This window comes from Manis javanica, chromosome 10, assembly GCF_040802235.1.
Source record: "Manis javanica isolate MJ-LG chromosome 10, MJ_LKY, whole genome shotgun sequence".
Classification (NCBI taxonomy): domain Eukaryota; kingdom Metazoa; phylum Chordata; class Mammalia; order Pholidota; family Manidae; genus Manis; species Manis javanica.
The window spans coordinates 29,091,640-29,108,966 of NC_133165.1; the positions used below are offsets into that span (position 1 = coordinate 29,091,640).

General features: G+C 40.5%; 1 protein-coding gene across 13 annotated transcripts in view; it reads right to left on the reverse strand.

Annotated features, from left to right (window-relative positions):
* The window catches only part of RNF216 (ring finger protein 216), a 137,157-nt gene that overhangs the window by 69,538 nt on the left and 50,292 nt on the right, over positions 1-17,327 (reverse strand). For 12 of the 13 annotated variants that reach the window (XM_017664186.3, XM_073215000.1, XM_017664189.3 and 9 more), the window contains 5 exons: positions 15,813-15,952; positions 13,065-13,115; positions 12,107-12,244; positions 10,520-10,668; positions 9,935-10,013 (listed from right to left, as the gene is read on the reverse strand). In XM_017664186.3, coding sequence (XP_017519675.1) covers positions 9,935-10,013; positions 10,520-10,668; positions 12,107-12,244; positions 13,065-13,115; positions 15,813-15,952 — 557 coding nt within the window. The remainder of the gene's footprint in view (positions 1-9,934; positions 10,014-10,519; positions 10,669-12,106; positions 12,245-13,064; positions 13,116-15,812; positions 15,953-17,327) is intronic. The other variant, XM_073215001.1, reaches the window with a different exon arrangement.

Consider the following 17,327-nt stretch of genomic DNA (forward strand, 5'->3'; position numbering starts at 1 on the left):
TTTTAAAAGTAAGCACTGCAAACAGCAGCAGATGCTGTATTCACTTGACTTTTATTGGGAAGGCAGAGGGAGAGAGGCAAGCCATCTTTGCCTTGGTTGCCTTTATTCTTCTTGGAAAACAATCCTCCTTTCCTCTACCTGCCTCCCAAACCAGGTTCTCTACTCAGTGTTTGATGTGTGAAGATGTCAAGTAAGAAAGTGTAATTATCAATCCAAATCTTTAAAGGATTGAGAAGCCTATGATGAACAGATTCACTATGCTGTTTACTATGGGGAATTTTAAAAAGTGGAAACTGACAAAATGTTAAGATAAAAATAGAGTTAAATGTAGTAACCAGATTGTTTTTTCATGTGAAACCTTCATAAGAGTATATATCAACAATACCTTAAAAAAAAATAGAGTTAATTCCTGAAACCTTGTTCCTATGACACCATCTTTGCTCAGTACTTGAAAGGAGTCTGGCTCCCAGGGCAGAATTTGGGATCATTTGGACTGCATTTGGGGCCGGGAGGCCTCCCTCTGGGTTCTCAGCCTCATCCGTTCACCATCACCCAACTTCCTATATCAAGGTCCACTCCGCAGGGTGGCTTAGGGACCAATGGGAACTGAGAGCTCTCAAAGGCTCTCTCTACCCAACACACCCACTTGTTACTGCAGCCTGAGGTCTGAAGTTATTCAGCTGGAAGCTTGGGGCTCTGAAGGAGGAGACTCACCTCGAGGGAAGCAGGGGCAGCCCAGCCCACTTGTTTTGTTTTGTGGACTTGCATTATGCAAGATGGACTTCACACCAGTAAATGAGCCCTCTTTTGGAGACTTAAGAATCTTTTTGTTACCCAAACATTTGGTTCTTGTCATCATTACTTCCTGAATGAAGTCCTCCCTGATAGCATTCACATCCACATAAATATAAAGGCCTGTGCTTAACACCGGAGTCAGCTGACCAGCTGGGCCTCAAATTACAGTGCTGTTAATAAGTGCCAACTGTCTGCTGTCACAGCTGGAGACGCCCTGACACTGACAGCTGGCCTAGACCCATCTACATTCTCTTCACGCAGTCACGCAGCTACTGCAGGCAGCTGCAGATGCCCAGTTTTTAGCAACAAACTGGTTTACTGCAGATGTGAATTTTGGTTATATTTCACTGCTGTAGAGTCAATAATGTTCAGTGTTACAAAGAGTAGGATGGGGCCTGGAAGGGCGGAAAAAGATGAGTGGGGAAGAGAGTGCATGGGTGAGAAAGATACATAAGCACAAATATAAACAACACTGAGAGAAAAGACAGTAGTTATAGTCACATTCACCTTCTAGGGCCCAAAGTAGGTGTTCTGTACAGATGTTCTTAGTGAAGCCTCCCGGCCTGATAGTCTCCCTTCCTCAGCACTTGTTTCATGAGTATTCTTAAACCTCTACCTTGTGGCCCTGGCTACCTTTCTGGAAAGCTCTACTTCCATACCTTTAAATTTATGGAGCAAAGTTATGGTTCTGGAAAGATTGGAAAGACTCAAGAGAGAATTTCTGACTTTAAGAATAAATATTCCAGAGGCATAGCTTTCAAATCCCTTTTCTAACACTCTGCAGCCCTGCACCAAACACACCCAATTCATTTCTAAAGGCAGCATGCGAAAAAACAAGCTGATGAATCCTTTATCTAAGAACACACAGGGCCAGAGGGCCCTGACAAAAGCATTCCATTACATCAGTGCAACAAAGACTCTCTTCCCATTTCATCAGATACCAGATCTTATTCTTCAGGGATTTGAGGGGAGTGATTCCAGGCATTCAAGCCTTCCTCCAGATAATGTATTAATATAAACGCCTCATCTCAGAGTGACAAGTTCCTGGAAATCTAACGGAGTTGAGATTACTGGCAAAGACACTGCAATGAGGAAGCAGATGTTCACAGTCTCGCACAGGCCAGGATGAGATTGTGGCTCATTTTTAAACATTAGGCCTCCTCGAGGATAATGGCTGGTTTAGCTATCATCTGAAGAGAAATGAGGTCAGGAGAATGTGTACAAGAAAAAGGATAAAAGCATATGACCAACAACACTGACGTCTTTGATGTGAAACTCTGAATGCAGGTAGTGGTTTGCTTTGGTACCAAGCCTAAACGAACTGTTAATTTTGCTTATTAGACAGTATGCGGACAACACATGCGTCTAAGATGCCCAAGAGAAACCCTTCCTCATGGACTATCAGTGCCACCTAGTGGCGACTCTTTCCATAGCTCACCATATCAAGGGGCTTAGCTGTCAGTTTAAGCTCTCATCTCTTTCCAAAGGACAGGATGAAAACTTCTTTGCTGTCATGGCCTCGGGTTCCCATGAAACTGTTTTCACTTTAGCTTCCATGGTGGGCCAAATATCTGCAGACCTTACCCTACTGGTAGAAAGCGCACCTAGAACATGAATGTTATTATCCACAGGTGAGGGTCAAGATGTGAAGTCCATGGTAATCAGTAATGCCTTATGATGCATTCTGTTCACGGCAAAACATTACTGAGGGTCATAAAAAGATCTGAATAAATGTAAAGACATCTTGAACTTAGCAGGATTCAACATTTTTAAGGCAATAATTTCTCTAAACTTGTCTAGACTTGATGAGATTCTAATCAAAATGAGAACAGCTGTTCTCTAACTCCTAAGATGCTCCAACCCAGCCTTCCTGAGCTCCATTCCCTGTCCCCAGGGCTCCCTCTTTTCAATACTTTTTACTCCTGACTCCAAAAATCTTCCAGTCTAGATCTCTCCTTGTATTCCTGACCCCAGTCACTTACAAAATTACTGAGCACTTAGGTGCCAGGCTCTGGCAAAACACATCTACACTGAAAACCTCCACCCTTAAAACTCAACATGTCCAAAGAGAACTCTTTCCCCTGGAATAGAAATCTTCCTTTTTTATTTCCAATTTTGTGTGAATAGCACCATCACCCAAACCAGGGAAGTGAGTCATCTGGACTTCTCCTAGTCCCTGATCAGAATCTCTCCTAATACTATCTCCCCATTATCTTTCAAACCTATTCCTTTTATCCACCCCATAGACAGTTTTGGTTCTTGTGATCTTTATCAGTCAGGATGTGCTAGGTTATGCTGTTGGGAAAAACTGAAACTTAAGTAGCTCAAAACAGACTCACTTCTACATGTCCATCTTGGCCAGAAGGAAGACAGACAGTAAACCATATATATGGTCTTTTTAAAAACTGTGGTAAAAACACATAACATGGAACCCACTCTTTTAACACACCTTTAAAGGCATAGTACAATATTAACTCTGTGTATTGCTGGACAGCACAGCTCTAGACCTTTTGCATCTTGCATGAATGAAACCCCACACCTGGAGCAAGGCAACTCCCTATTTTCCCTTCTCCTAACCTGTCAACCACTATTCTACTTTCTGCTTCTGTGAGTTTGACTATGTAGATACCTCCTGTACATGGAATTATTCAGTATGTCTTCTTGTGACTGGCTTATCTCGTTAGCATAATGTCCTCAGGCTTATCCATGTGGTAGCAGGTGACAGATTTTGAACACTAAGTAATTTTCCACTGTAAAGACAGAACACGTTTTCTTTATCCATTCATCCATCAATGAACATGAGGAGTTCGCCTCCTTGGTTAAGTTTATTTCCTAAGTATTTACCCTTTTTGATACTATTTTAAGAAGGGTTTTCTCAATATCCTCTTTGCATAGTTTGTTGCTAGTGTGTAGAAATGCAACCGATTTTCTGTATGTTGATTTTATGTCCTGCAACTCTCCTGAATTTATTAGTTTTAACAGTTTTTGGTTTTCTATCTATCAGATCATGTCATCTGTGAGCGGAGATAATTCTACTTCCTCTTTTCTGCTTTGGGTGCCTTTTTTTCCCCCCCTTGCTTATTACTCTAATTAGGACTCTCACTACTATGGAACAGAAGGGACAGTGGGCATCATTGCCTTCTTCCTCATCTTAGCAGAAAAGTTTTAAAATTTTCCACCACTGAGTATGATGTTAGCTGTAGGCTTCTACATATGGCCTTCATTACGTTGAGGTAATTTCTTTCTTTTCCTAGTTGTATTTTATGTTTTTATGATGAAAAGGATGCTGAATTTTGTTGAAGACTTTTCCTGTATCTGCTGAGATGATCATTTGATTTTTATTCTTCCTTCTATTAATATGGTGACTCATATTGATTGATTTGTTGATCCAACCTTATATCCCAGGAATAAATCCCATTTGGTCACAGTATATGACCCTGTAAACATGCTGTTGAATTTGATTTGCTAATATTTTGCTGAGTTTTATACCTGCATTTGTCAGGGATATCGGTCTGTAGTTTTTTCTGTGGTGTCTCTGTCTGGCATTGGTATTAGGGTGACGCTGACCTCATAAAACATGTACTAAGAAGAATACATATTCTTCTCTCGTTGGTGGAATGTTCTATATAAGTATGTTAGGTCCATCTGGTCTACAGTGTTGTTCAAGTCTACTTCTCCCTTTAGATCTGTCAATGTTTGTTTCATATGTTTGGGTGCTGTGATGTTCAGTACATAAATATTTATCCTTGTTACATCTTCCTGGTGAATTGCCTCTTTTATCATTATATAATGTCCTTATCTCCTGTGACAGCTTTTAACTTAAAGACTATTTTGTACAACGAAAGCATAGCCACCTCCCCTTTCTTTTGGTTACCATTTGCAGGGTAGCATTTGTAGGGAGTATCTTTTTTCATCCTTTTGCTTTCTGCCTATCCTTATCCTTAAATCTGAGTCTTCTGCTGATAGTACATAGTTGGATCTTTTAAAAAAATATTAATTCAGCCACTCTGTCTTTTGACTGGAGTTTAATCTGTTTATACATAATTACTGATAAGGAAGACCCTATTATTGTCCTTTTGTTCTCTACCTTCTTGCTTTTTTGCCCTCTTTTCCTTTCTTGCTGTCTTCCTTTGTGTTCTGTTGATTTCTTTGTACTGATATGCTTTGATTCCTTTCTCATTTTTTGGGGTTTACTGATGATAATCTATTTTAAAGGTGATAACTTCGATCACATATAACAACTCCTCTTTTACCCCATACCCCACTGTTGATGTCACAAACTGCAGCTTATTTATAGTGTATCTACTAATATTTTTTTATATAGTTATATTTCATACTTTTGTCCTTTATATTCTTGATTGGTATTTTTTCCTTTACTTTTTCAATACTTTGAATGTATCATCTCACTCTCCTGTCCTACAAGGTTTCTGCTGAGAAATCCACTGAGACTTTTTTGGGAGCTCCACTGTACATGACAAGTTGTTTTTTTCTTGCTATTTTCAAAATTCTCTTTTGCTTTTGACAATTTGAATATAAAGTGTCTCAGTTCATCTTAACTGGGATCTGTTTGGCTTCTTGAATCTGGATGTCCATTTCCTTCCCCAAATTTTGGAAGTTTTTGGCCATTATTTTTCCTAATAAGCTTTCGGCTTCTCTTCCTTCTGGAACTCTCATCATATATACACTGGACTGCTTGGTGGTGTCCTATATATCCCTTAAGCTTTTCTCTCTTCATTCTTTTTTGTTTTTGCTCTTCTGGCTGGATACCTTCACATAATGTCTTTGAATATTCCTTCAGGCTTTCTTCTTTCTTCTGCTTGGTCAAGTACATTTTTATTTTCTCTAGCGATATTTTCTATCATTTTGAATGACTGCAAATACAAAAAAATATAAACAAGTTACCTTCTTCTTTAGCTCCAAATTTTGTTTGGTTCTTTTAAATATTTTCTCCTTGTTGATATTCTCATTTTGTTCATGTATCATTTTCCTGAGCTTGTTGAGCATTTTTATGATTATTATTTTGAATTCTGTGAAGTAATCCACAGACCTCCATTTATTTAGGGTCATTTCTAGAGATTCATTTCATTCCTTTGGTTGGACCATGTTTGTGCTTGTCACTTTGTGCTGGGATGTATCTACACATCTGAAAAGACAGTCAACCTCCAGTCTATACAGACTGGCTTTACAGAGGGAAAACCTTCACCAATCAGCCTGGTTCTTGGGAGGCCTCTCAAACCTTTTCTGTGGACCTGTCTTCCCTAGATTTACATATGTAAATTATCCATTATAGAGGTTTTGTCGGTTTTTTTTTTTTTTCAGAAGCTTGTAATCTCTTGCTCCCTCTGGTGTCTGTCTCCAGGACTTGCAGGCTCCATGGAGCTGCTGGAAGCTGCCCAGCTCTCACGTTCTCAGTGGCTCCCAGGTATCTGGAGTATGATGGGTCTCATCAGTGCTATGAGTTAGGCAAGACAGAGATCAGTCTCTTGGAGAGGACCCCAAGAAGACAGAACAGTTGGTGTACACTCCACTCTTCCCCTCCCTGAGGGGGAAGCTGCCGAGCCATTTGCTGTACTGTGGGTCCTCTGGAGTAGCATAAGCCTCCCATCTCCCTCTTCTTCTCAGAGGCCTCAAGGCACCTATAATATGTGGGGTCCTGTCAATGCTCTGAGTCAGGCAAGACAGAAACCACCCCCTTGGGCAATCCCTCCAAATGCCAGAATGCTGGGCATACTCCAACTTTTTCCCTCCCCAGGAAGAAGCCAGGAGTTGGGGGTTTTGTCCTGCTCTTTCTAAACTAAGCTGAGAGAAGGGGCGACAGCAAAGTGAGTGAATGCTAGACCAAACCACTGCCTTTATTCTCAGGGGTGCCCCTCTGCTCAGTGCTTAGGTTCCAAAGCCTGCCCCTTGGGTAGCAAGCACCCCAAGAAGCCTGAATTTAGATGTAGGTTTGTCTTCACTCCCCCCACCCCTGCCCCAGAAGAATCTAGGAGTTAGGAGTTTCCTACTAGCTGCGCTGCATGAATTTTCCTTCGGGCTTCAATGCATCTGATCTTATGCTGTCTGGATGTAGAAGCCTCTAACCTGGCTTCTAGATCCTCACAAAGAGAACTGGTCCTCTGGCTGATGTATCAGTGTTTCTGTGTGGCGGAAGGAAGGTCTGGGTTGCCTAGTGAGCCATCTTGCTGACATCACCCCAACTGTATGTTTTTACTCCTTTTTCTGCAAGCAAACTATCTCACCCACACTCACATTTCAATGACCAAAGGAAGATACAGGGCCACCTCCAAGTTCAAGAGGACATGTACATTCCTCCCACAGAGAGGAGAGGTGTTTCTGCTTAGGATTTTAAGAGTATCTGGGAGACCTTCACTGACATCCCAGGCTGGGGCAGTCCTACAACACTGTTTCAGACTCATATGGGGCCTCATGACTGCCTGTAACTGTCTTTGGAGAATATGGCCTCTGCTTTCTCTGGCCTTCCAAAGAGAGACAAGTACTTTCATTGGTGGAGTGTGATTTGGCATTATACCAGGAAATGCAGTTCTCTGCTCCATCTTAGCCATTCACAGAGACTCAGTGAGGGCATGTCTCACCTGGACTATTCAGCAGCCACAGATCTCCCTGATGTTTCACTCCCCAAGTCCCCCTGCCTCAGGGGTACAAGGCCTGCATGGATCGGGCCCCACCCAGCTCATATACTGTTCCTTTGCACTCTGGCTACCAGCCAGTGTCCAGGATGCTGCTGCTCCCTGGACGTAGAACATTCCCACACACTCACTGCAGCCTCTTCCTTCCCTGGCTACTGCCCCACTGTTGTCTGTATCTCAGTGTGGGAGCTGCCTTCCCAGGCACTCAGTGCTGCACACACTATAAGTGCACAGGGCAGTCAGTTACTCTACTTTCTGAGTTCCAAGGTGCCAGAGACTGTTGGCACAAGTGTTATAGCAACAGCCTGGGGTAGGATCAAATTATTAAACAGAAATATCAGTTGTAAAAATACATCTTGCAGTAATCAAGACAATTTGGTACTGGCACAAGAACAGAGCCACAGACCAGTGGAACAAAATAGAGACTCCAGACATTAACCCAAACATATATGGTCAATTAATATACAATAAAGGAGCCATGGACATACAATGGGGAAATGACAGCCTCTTCAACAGATGGTGCTGGCAAAACTGGACAGCTACATGTAAGAGAACGAAACTGGATCATTGTCTAACCCCATACACAAAAGTAAATTCAAAATGGATCAAAGACCTGAATGTAAGTCATGAAACCATAAAACTCCTAGAAAAAAACATAGGCAAAAATCTCTTGGACATAAACATGAGCGACTTCTTCATGAACATATCTCCCCGGGCAAGGGAAACAAAAGCAAAAATGAACAAGTGGGACTATATCAAGCTGAAAAGCTTCTGTACAGCAAAGGACACCATCAATAGAACAAAAAGGTACCCTACAGCATGGGAGAATATATTCATAAATGACAGATCCGATAAAGGGTTGACATCCAAAATATATAAAGAACTCACGCACCTCAACAAACAAAAAGCAAATAATCCAATTAAAAAATGGGCAGAGGAGCTGAACAGACAGTTATCCAGAGAAGAAATTCAGATGGGAACAGACACATGAAAAGATGCTCTGTATCACTAGTCATCAGAGAAATGCAAATTAAAACCACAGTTGGATATCACCTCACACCAGTAAGGATCGCCACCATCCAAAAGACAAACAACAACACATGCTGGTGAGGATGCCAAGAAAGGGGAACCCTCCTACACTGCTGGTAGGAATGTAAATTAGTTCAACCATTGTGGAAAGCAGTATGGAGGTTCCTCAAAAAGCTCAAAATAGACATACCATTTGACCCAGGAATTCCACTTCTAGGAATTTACCCTAAGAATACAGCAGCCCATTTTGAAAAGACAGATGTACCCCTATGTTAATCGCAGCTCTGTTTACAATAGCCAAGAAATGGAAGCAACCTAAGTGTCCATCAGTAGATGAATGGATGAAAAGAAGATGTGGTACAGATACACAATGGAATATTAGGCAGCCATAAGAAGAAAACAAATCCTACCATTTGCCACAACATGGATGGAGCTAGAGGGTATTATGCTCAGTGAAATAAGCCAGGCGGAGAAAGACAAGTACCAAATAATTTCACTCATATGTGGAGTATAAGAAGAAAGGAAAAACTGAAGGAACAAAACAGCAGCAGAATTACAGAACCCAAGGATGGACTAACAGTTACCAAAGGGAAAGAGACTGGGGAGAATGGGAGAGAAGGGAGGGATAAGGGCAGGGAAGAAAAAAGGGGGTATTATGATTAGCATGTATAATGTGGGGAGTGGGGGAAAGGGGGAGGATGTGCAACACAGAGAAGACAAGTAGTGATTCTACAACATCTTGCTATGCTGATGGACAGTGACTGTAATGGGGTTTGTCGGGGGAACTTGGTGTAGGGGAGAGCCTAGTAAACATAATGTTCTTCATGTAATTGTAGATTAATGATGCCAATATCTGCTAAAAATTCTAAATGGCTTATAAATAGTTGACAAATTTTAAGACATTCTTGGTTCACAGAGTAGGAGTCTGGTTAAAAGAGAAGGAAGACTTTTCAGTAGCAAGGCGACTAGGTCTCACCTGACAGAACCAATTCTGAGAGCAGATAAATGAAAAACCCACCAGATGTGACAGAAATGCCACTATTATGACAGCCAGTTTTTTAACCAAAGTGTCACTGGACTTCGAAAGAGTGTGCGTGTGTGCATGCATGCAAAGACGAGTATGTGAGCACAACAGAGCGGCGAAAAGCACAGCAAGAAAAAGGTAGCATAGTGTACCATACACAAAGCCCTTCACATTTTGTACATAGTATCTGTCCTTTTAGGAAGATGGCATAAAAAGGATACAGAGCTTTGGGACTGGAATGCCACAAGAGTCCCCATCTCTGTAACCAGATCAGCCACCATTCATACAGTAGCAATCTTCATCTTCTTTCATGAAAAGGAAGACAAGCAAATCCATGTTGTGGGTCAGCATGTAGATGACCAGCAGATACCTGGGCCACTTGGGCAGCCCATAATACCACAATTCAAATATAAATGTAGAAAGAAACTTGCCTCCCTACCTTTCGGCAGCGAGGATTGGGACAACTGAACCTCTTCACACCACTGTCCAACAGAGCAGGAAAGCTACAGGAGGGGCACCTACAGTCAGAACAGCAGAAGGACACTCAGAACACTGAAGCTTGGTTTGGGTCTGTGTGACTGCTCACACTAACATGAGCTCTCCAGCGGACACCTCCATCTCCTTGGATCCCTACTTTTCATCAGAATGTGTACTGAGGCTCTTCTGTGTGCTGGCTCTTATCAGCAAGGGCAGGTGCCAGTCTGGATTCTGCCTGCCACAGTGCAAACCACTCCATAAACACATGTCTCCTACCCTTCTGAGGACTACTCCGTGCACATGCTACATTTCCTCCCACCCACTGCATAATGACTGTACATGTAAGCCAGATGATTAAGAGGTGCCAAGAAATGTAGGCAAAAATCTACTGCATATTTTTGTATTAATAAGGCTATTCTCCTATTTCTCAGCAAGAAATGATAGAAAAACTGGAAGATAGAGCTTTGATGCAAGATTTTCATTGCCTGATAGAAGTGCTCAGGCAGTGTTCCTAGTGGGGAATAAGCTGACAGAGGACAGAACTCACCTGACGAGCTCATCAGCATAGGCTGCAGCGACTTCTTCTTCAGCTTTTCGCTCATAGTATTTACACAGGATGGTCTGAGGAAGCACCTTTTCCAGTTCACTGGTTGGGAATGAACATGTACAGCTGCCTTCCATGCAGCTGAGCTCTGACTAGAATGATAAGGTCAGGTGGTAAAAAAAAAAAGGACGGAAAGAAAATTCAACCAAGTTTTCAGAAAAAAAACCCAAAAAGCCTCAGTGGTTGAATGCATCTTGCCATGGGAAGCAAATAAACATGGATTCTTGTAAGGCTTTCTGAGAAACTACTCCCCCAAAACAGCAAGGAAACCATACAATAGAAACATAAAATTCATCTTTGACAGCACGAGAGGATGTCAGTCCAAACCACAACATGTGGAAATGGAAAGCTATGAGGAAGGGTAAATGGCCCAGCAAAAAGGAGGAAGGCTGCAGCTCAGTGTCTGTGATGTCCACAAAAAGGTGACTCTCTCTAGAGACTCCTTGAAAGGCAGAGGTAGTGGTGGGAGTGGAGGGGACTGACAAGAATATGAACTAAACACAGGGGGTTGTTTGAAAAACCTCCAGATGGAGTCAGGTGGCTAACAGTCTTTCAGGAGGACAGAGGACAGTCTCCAGAGCAGGCGGACCAAGGGCTCTGGACGTCACACCCTTCTCACACCACTGCCTTTCACCCATTTTTAAAGACTCTCACAATTACACTGGGCTCGACAGATAATTTCCCTATTTAAAGGCCATCTGACTAGCAACTGTAATGCCCCTTTACCTTGAAAGGGTAACATACTCACAGGTTCTGGCCATAAGGATGTAGACGCCTTTGGGAGGGGTCATTACCCTGCCTACCACAACCCCTCTGCTCAAAATTGTTATTCAGTTCTTACCTAAACTACAACTGACTTTAGAATAACTGATGTTGGGTGATTTGATTATTGGTTGAGCATTTATGGAAAGAAAATTTTGGTTTTAAAGTGTTCATTAAGACAAAACAAAACAAAACTCCTTTCCATACTATGTTATGCTACTGTCAAGAGGAACTGACTTTGGACGAGAAATATGATCCTGTATAAAATAGTTACCTATTTTAATAAAACTATGAAATTCTTTAAAAATTTTGTTAAAAATGATAACAAAAAACAATGCACTCTCACACATTCAAAAACACTGTAAGGCTCTCTGAGCTGATTCTTCATTTTTGTTACAAACAGGAAGATGACTGAAGGAGTAGGTGCTCCTGTGGAGCTGGGGCCGGGGCCATGGAAGAATCCTACCACTCCCTAAAAAAGGAAGCTGTGTGCTTAGAACCAGCCTAATCACACGCACCAGGGACTGCCTGGAATCAAAGGAAGTTCTGGTCTTGACTTCAGAACTAAAAACATTTTACATAATTTAAGAAGAAAATGAAATGAAAACAAATAAAAAATCAATTCCTTAAAATAGGAAATTTCATGTCTTAGCAGATCTCTGCCTCTCCCTGGGAAAGGCAATTCCATGAGGCATTTGCACCTGTCTATAAATGTGGTCTCCAAAAACCCTGTGTTGCCTATGTGCAGACATATTACACAGTTCTCACCTTCCCAGATCCAAAGACTGCTTCTTGGGCGTATCTGATGAGACACTCTTTGCAGAACAAGTGAGCATCTGCACACTGTGTCAGCTCCTCAAATGGAAACTCCCCATAGCAGCACCGGCACTCGATCAGCTGGCCGTCCTGCAGGCCGTCAGAAACACGTCAAATTCCCTATCCTCAAGTAGAGGAGCAGCCTGTTTCATATTCCCAGACCCCAGACACATTCTGAGACACAACCCCTAGAAGCCATAAAACAAGTGTGAGCTTTTTGTGCTGTATAAATCTAGCTCGAGATGCTAGTACAAATATCAAATCATAGCTAAAGAGAATTTTCATGGGTTTTCGTTCTTATTCTTTGGAGTATCCTTTGTATAGTTACCATAGCCAATAATTCCAGGGTGCCAGCAGCCCTGTAATGTCTGTAATCAGATGTTAACATGATTCCAAGGCTCAGGGACAAGTGGCATGAGTATCATCCAAAAAGCTTCGAAGCCTGGACTCTGCACTCGTGAGAAGATGGAACCTCAAGTTTCACCTAAAGGGACTCACTGACTCCAATACTGTGAGCACCAGCAGAGACCTGGCCAAATGGCCCATTCACACCATGTTAGGAGAGGCAGTTAAGTGAGGACGCAGTTGTCACAGAAAACCCATCAATCTGGTCCTGAGGTAGACATCTTTTTGTTGTAACTCCTTAAATAGTATCCTGAGTTGTAAATTTTCTGAAGAGTCTATCCCACAGATGCAGGCAGTGTTCTTTAAGAGACCAACTCTATCATTAGCCTCCCTTCACTTCTGATGCAATCTGGATGGTTCAAGTATCTGACTGTAACTGCTGAACCAGAAACTCAGAAGACCAAGAGGAAGGTTATATGGGAAACAATCTGCCCAGGAAATGGGATAGGAGTAACAGCCCATGAAAATACCCAGAATAGGAGAATTAGGTGAGATTTCAAACTACCTTTTGATACTGTTCTTCATTCATCTGCAGGGCAAGCAAAAAGTCTTCGTGCTGAGGAGCAAAAAACCATACACGCAGACACAAATTTAGTAAAGATACCACAAACTGTTTAGCATTTATTTCCATAAACATAAAAGAACTCTTACTCACAGTCATCTCTTCAGTTACATAGTTTAATAATTTAAAAAAGTTACCTGACAGTAAATTTAAAGTATGTCAGAAAGCTAAATATAAAAAAGGAAACCACAGAAGTACTGAAAAATATGAAGAAAAATTCTTAAATCTGATTCAAAATGTAGAATAAGGAACATCACATAAATAAGACATTTAAGACACAGTAAGACAGACACATAAAACACTTTTGAACAGCATAAACAAACCAAATAGCACATGGTAAAAACCAAGTTGACACAATACTCTTGGGAAGTCTGGGAAACAGGCATTCCTACCTGTTCCAGGTGAGGTGCAAATAGCACAACTGCTCTGGAGGGGGCCTGGCACCACATACCAAAGTCACCCAGGTATTTACCCTTTGATCGATCAATCCCACTTCTAGGAATCTACCCCAAAGGTACCCTGGGGCAGAAATATGAAATGATAGTATATACAACATTATTTATGAAGGCACTATTTAAAATAGCAAAACTGGAGACAACTATGAATGTCCATCAACAGGGGAATAACTGAATCGACTCTGGTACTGCAGATAATGACACACTATGCAGTTTTAAAAAGGAAAGATAAAAATCTCTATGGATGCTATTGAGTAATCACCAGGAAACCCTGTTTAATAAAAAAAAGTGAGGAGCAGAAGAGTGTGCTACCTTTTAAGTAAGAGAGGTAGGTAAATAAAATACACACATTTGCCACATAATATAAGGAAAGATAAACCAGAAACTATTAACAAAGGAGGAAAGGACAGGACAGAGGCTAGATCTCTCTTTATGTTCCCTGTTTTACAGTCTTGCCTTTGTGACTAAAAATATTTTACATAATTGAAGAACAAAATTAGATGAAAATAAAAATCAATTCCTTAAAACTCAAGAATTTCATTGTTTATCAAGTAAATGGCATAACCACAGAGACCTATTTCAAGTGACTATAATTTACTTCATATTCCTTATCTGATGTAATCTGAAAAGAAACACAAATCCTTGACTGCATTTAGTAGTCTCATTGGTGGTAGAATTGGGCTGTTATTTTGGAACTATTAGGCATATATATATAATACAGGATAAAAAGTCAGTCATCATATTAAGAAGCAAGAGTTTTACAGTTTAAGAGGAAAGAAATACAAACCTAAGTAAATAACCTATAAACCAAATTTGAAACAGAAATCTCAGTATGAATTCCCACTAAAAGAAAGGCCCTTGGAGAATCTGCTGATTCCAGGTGAAGGTCAGGAAAAGCAGAGGTTGAATGGGGGTCACCTTGTGTGTCAGAAGGCAAGGATTATTGTCAAAGATGACTGGGACCAGGACAGAGGAACTGACTTGAAGGAAATGTCACTGGCCAGAGATGGGACAATTTGGAAACCAAAAAGAATGATGACTACAATGAACAGAATCCATCATTCATCCTGACAATTTTACCATGTTTCTGATGAAATCGATGGTGATATTATTGCAATGTTTTGATACTGTGCCATGAAATCTGCCAACATCCGGAAGATCTACATGACTCAATGAATCACTGTTTGTCATGATAAAATCATGAATGTGTGAAAGAGCCAACTGAAGTGCAAGGTATTTTAACAGACTTTAACATAACAGATGACAGGTGGGTGACAGATGGATAAAGATGACAACTCCAAAATTCTAATTTCTGCTTGAGATCTAGAAATTTATCATTGGCTATATGTAAATAATCACTTAATTTTTGAGAACATACCTGCCAAATACCTAATTTTGAACAATTATAGTGTTTGTCAGTCTTTTTTTTTTTTTCAAGTAAGAATGGTGTTTTGTGGGGAAGCAAGCGCCCAATTCAGCAGTTTGTGTCTTAATGGCAAAAGTGTTTCTCGAGACGACCACCAGTCAGCGTGTAGGAGGGCTCTCTGCACGCTTCCTATTTTGTCACACAGAGCATAAGAAAGATGTTCTCAAGGGTAAAAATCTGGCAAAGTAATTTTTACTGCTTCATCAAAGACATTTTTAGATGCCATTGATTTAAAAAAAAAAGAAAAAATTAGCCTGGTGGGGCACAAAGTAATGGTAATGATGGCAGTTTGGTGCCAATGGCCTGATTCATGCTAAGGCATCATTTCTGTTTTATCAGTACAAATCCAACAGTATGAAAAGGCAAACAGTATTTTATCACGATAAGAGATCTGACCCTGCAGACCTCCTAAAGGGTCTGGAGGAACCCAGGGTTCAATGGGCCACTTTGAGAGCTATGGTCTAGAAAAAATATATTAAACAACAAATATAGATATATTCTGGTTGACTTGCCCATTTTATAGAATATTTGGAAGAACTAAAATGCTAAATGGAATCTCTTTGGTTTTTCTCCACTGTCAGAAGCTGAAGGTGAAACATACACGTTTTTCTAAGCTCCAATTAAAATTATCTCATGTAAATCAGATTTATGAAACTGTGAACTCTTCTCAGTATCATTACAAACTCCAGTTTTTTTTTAAAGGCTTATTATTCAATTATTCACTAAAGAAAAGGCAAATCTTAAGTTCTATACTAAAGCCCTAACAGCCGATCAGAATTCCAGAAACACATTTCCAGCACACCATCCTACCTCTGCCATCTCTTTGATTTTCTGCTCATAGAACTCCTGCTCTTGTTGCACAGCTGGAAGGAGGGCACGCCGGTCATAGGACCTACAGTGTCGCCGCTTATTTTCCAGAAAGAACATCCTCTTTTCTATTTTTAGATCACCTAGAAGATATGTGACAATGCAAAGTCATACAGACAACTGTCTGCAAGGAATTCAGATCAGCCACACCAGGCTTCCGTGGCCTGGTCCCCCACTTACTTTCGTGACTGTCTTGTAACATATTCCACCACTGGGGAGAACTGGGCTCCTTACCATGCCCTAACCTGCCAATTTTTACTCTTCCATCACCAGCACGTTTACATGAGCTCTGTCACAGCATATGCCCTTCAACACCTGTATCGTCAGTTTGTAACTTTAGGCGTTTGGGCAGGCGTATGTGTTTTATGCGTGACTTTTAAACTTTTTGAGATCTCCAAATAGAAAAGCTGAAGGAGCAGATTCACAATAAGTAACATTTAGAATAAAAGGTAAACAGAATGACAAATATCAGGTCATGTAATTGGCCTGTTGAGGTTTTGTATTTCTTCTGGTGACTTGGTAATTATGTTTTCTTGAAACCTAACTATTCCATCCATATTTTCAATTTATTCACAAAAGTTTTCTTCTTTGGCATCTCTTATTTTATCAATACTTACTGTTATCAGGTTCCTGGTATCCCTTCCACTTTAGTCTTTTTAAAAACTTAGCTATTCTAGTACCTTATATTTCCATATAAACTTCAGGATAAGCTTATCTGTATCTACCAAAAAAGCTTGCTGGGATATTGATAGGAATTTCATTAAGCCTGTACATCAGTCTGGGGAGGACTTACATCTTTATTATATTGTCTTCCCATCTATGAACACAGTATGTGGTGTCCATTTATTTATATCTTCCTGCTTTCTTTATACAAGTCCTGTATATGTTTTGTTAAAGTTATACCTAAGTATTTAGTATTTTTTTGGAGTAACTGTAAATGGTGTATTTTTATTTGATTTTTACATGCTCATGGCCAGTGTACAGAAATACAATTGTTTTTATAGGTTGATCTTACATCCTGAAACCCTACTGAAGGATTATTTTTTACTAGTTCTAGGAGTTTTTTTGGTAGATTCCTTGGGATTTTCTATGTAGATAATCATTTCATCTGCTTATAGGACATATTTTGTTTCTTCCTCTCTGATTTATACATTTTATTTTATTGTGTTGGCTAGACCTTCCAGTAACATGCTGAAGAACAGTGAGTAGAGGACATTCTTCCCTTGTTCCCAATTTCCAGGTAAAGGAGTCACTGTTAAATACGATGTTAGCTATAGGTTTTCTTGTGGATGTTATCAAGTTGAGGAAACTCCTGTCAAATCCATTTTCCATAATAGGCGTTAAATATTGTTAAAGGCTTTTTCTGCATCAACTGATATGGTGATGTGATTTTCCTTCTTTGGCCTGTTAATATTGGATTATACAAGTCAGTTTTTGAATATATTAAACCAGCCTTTC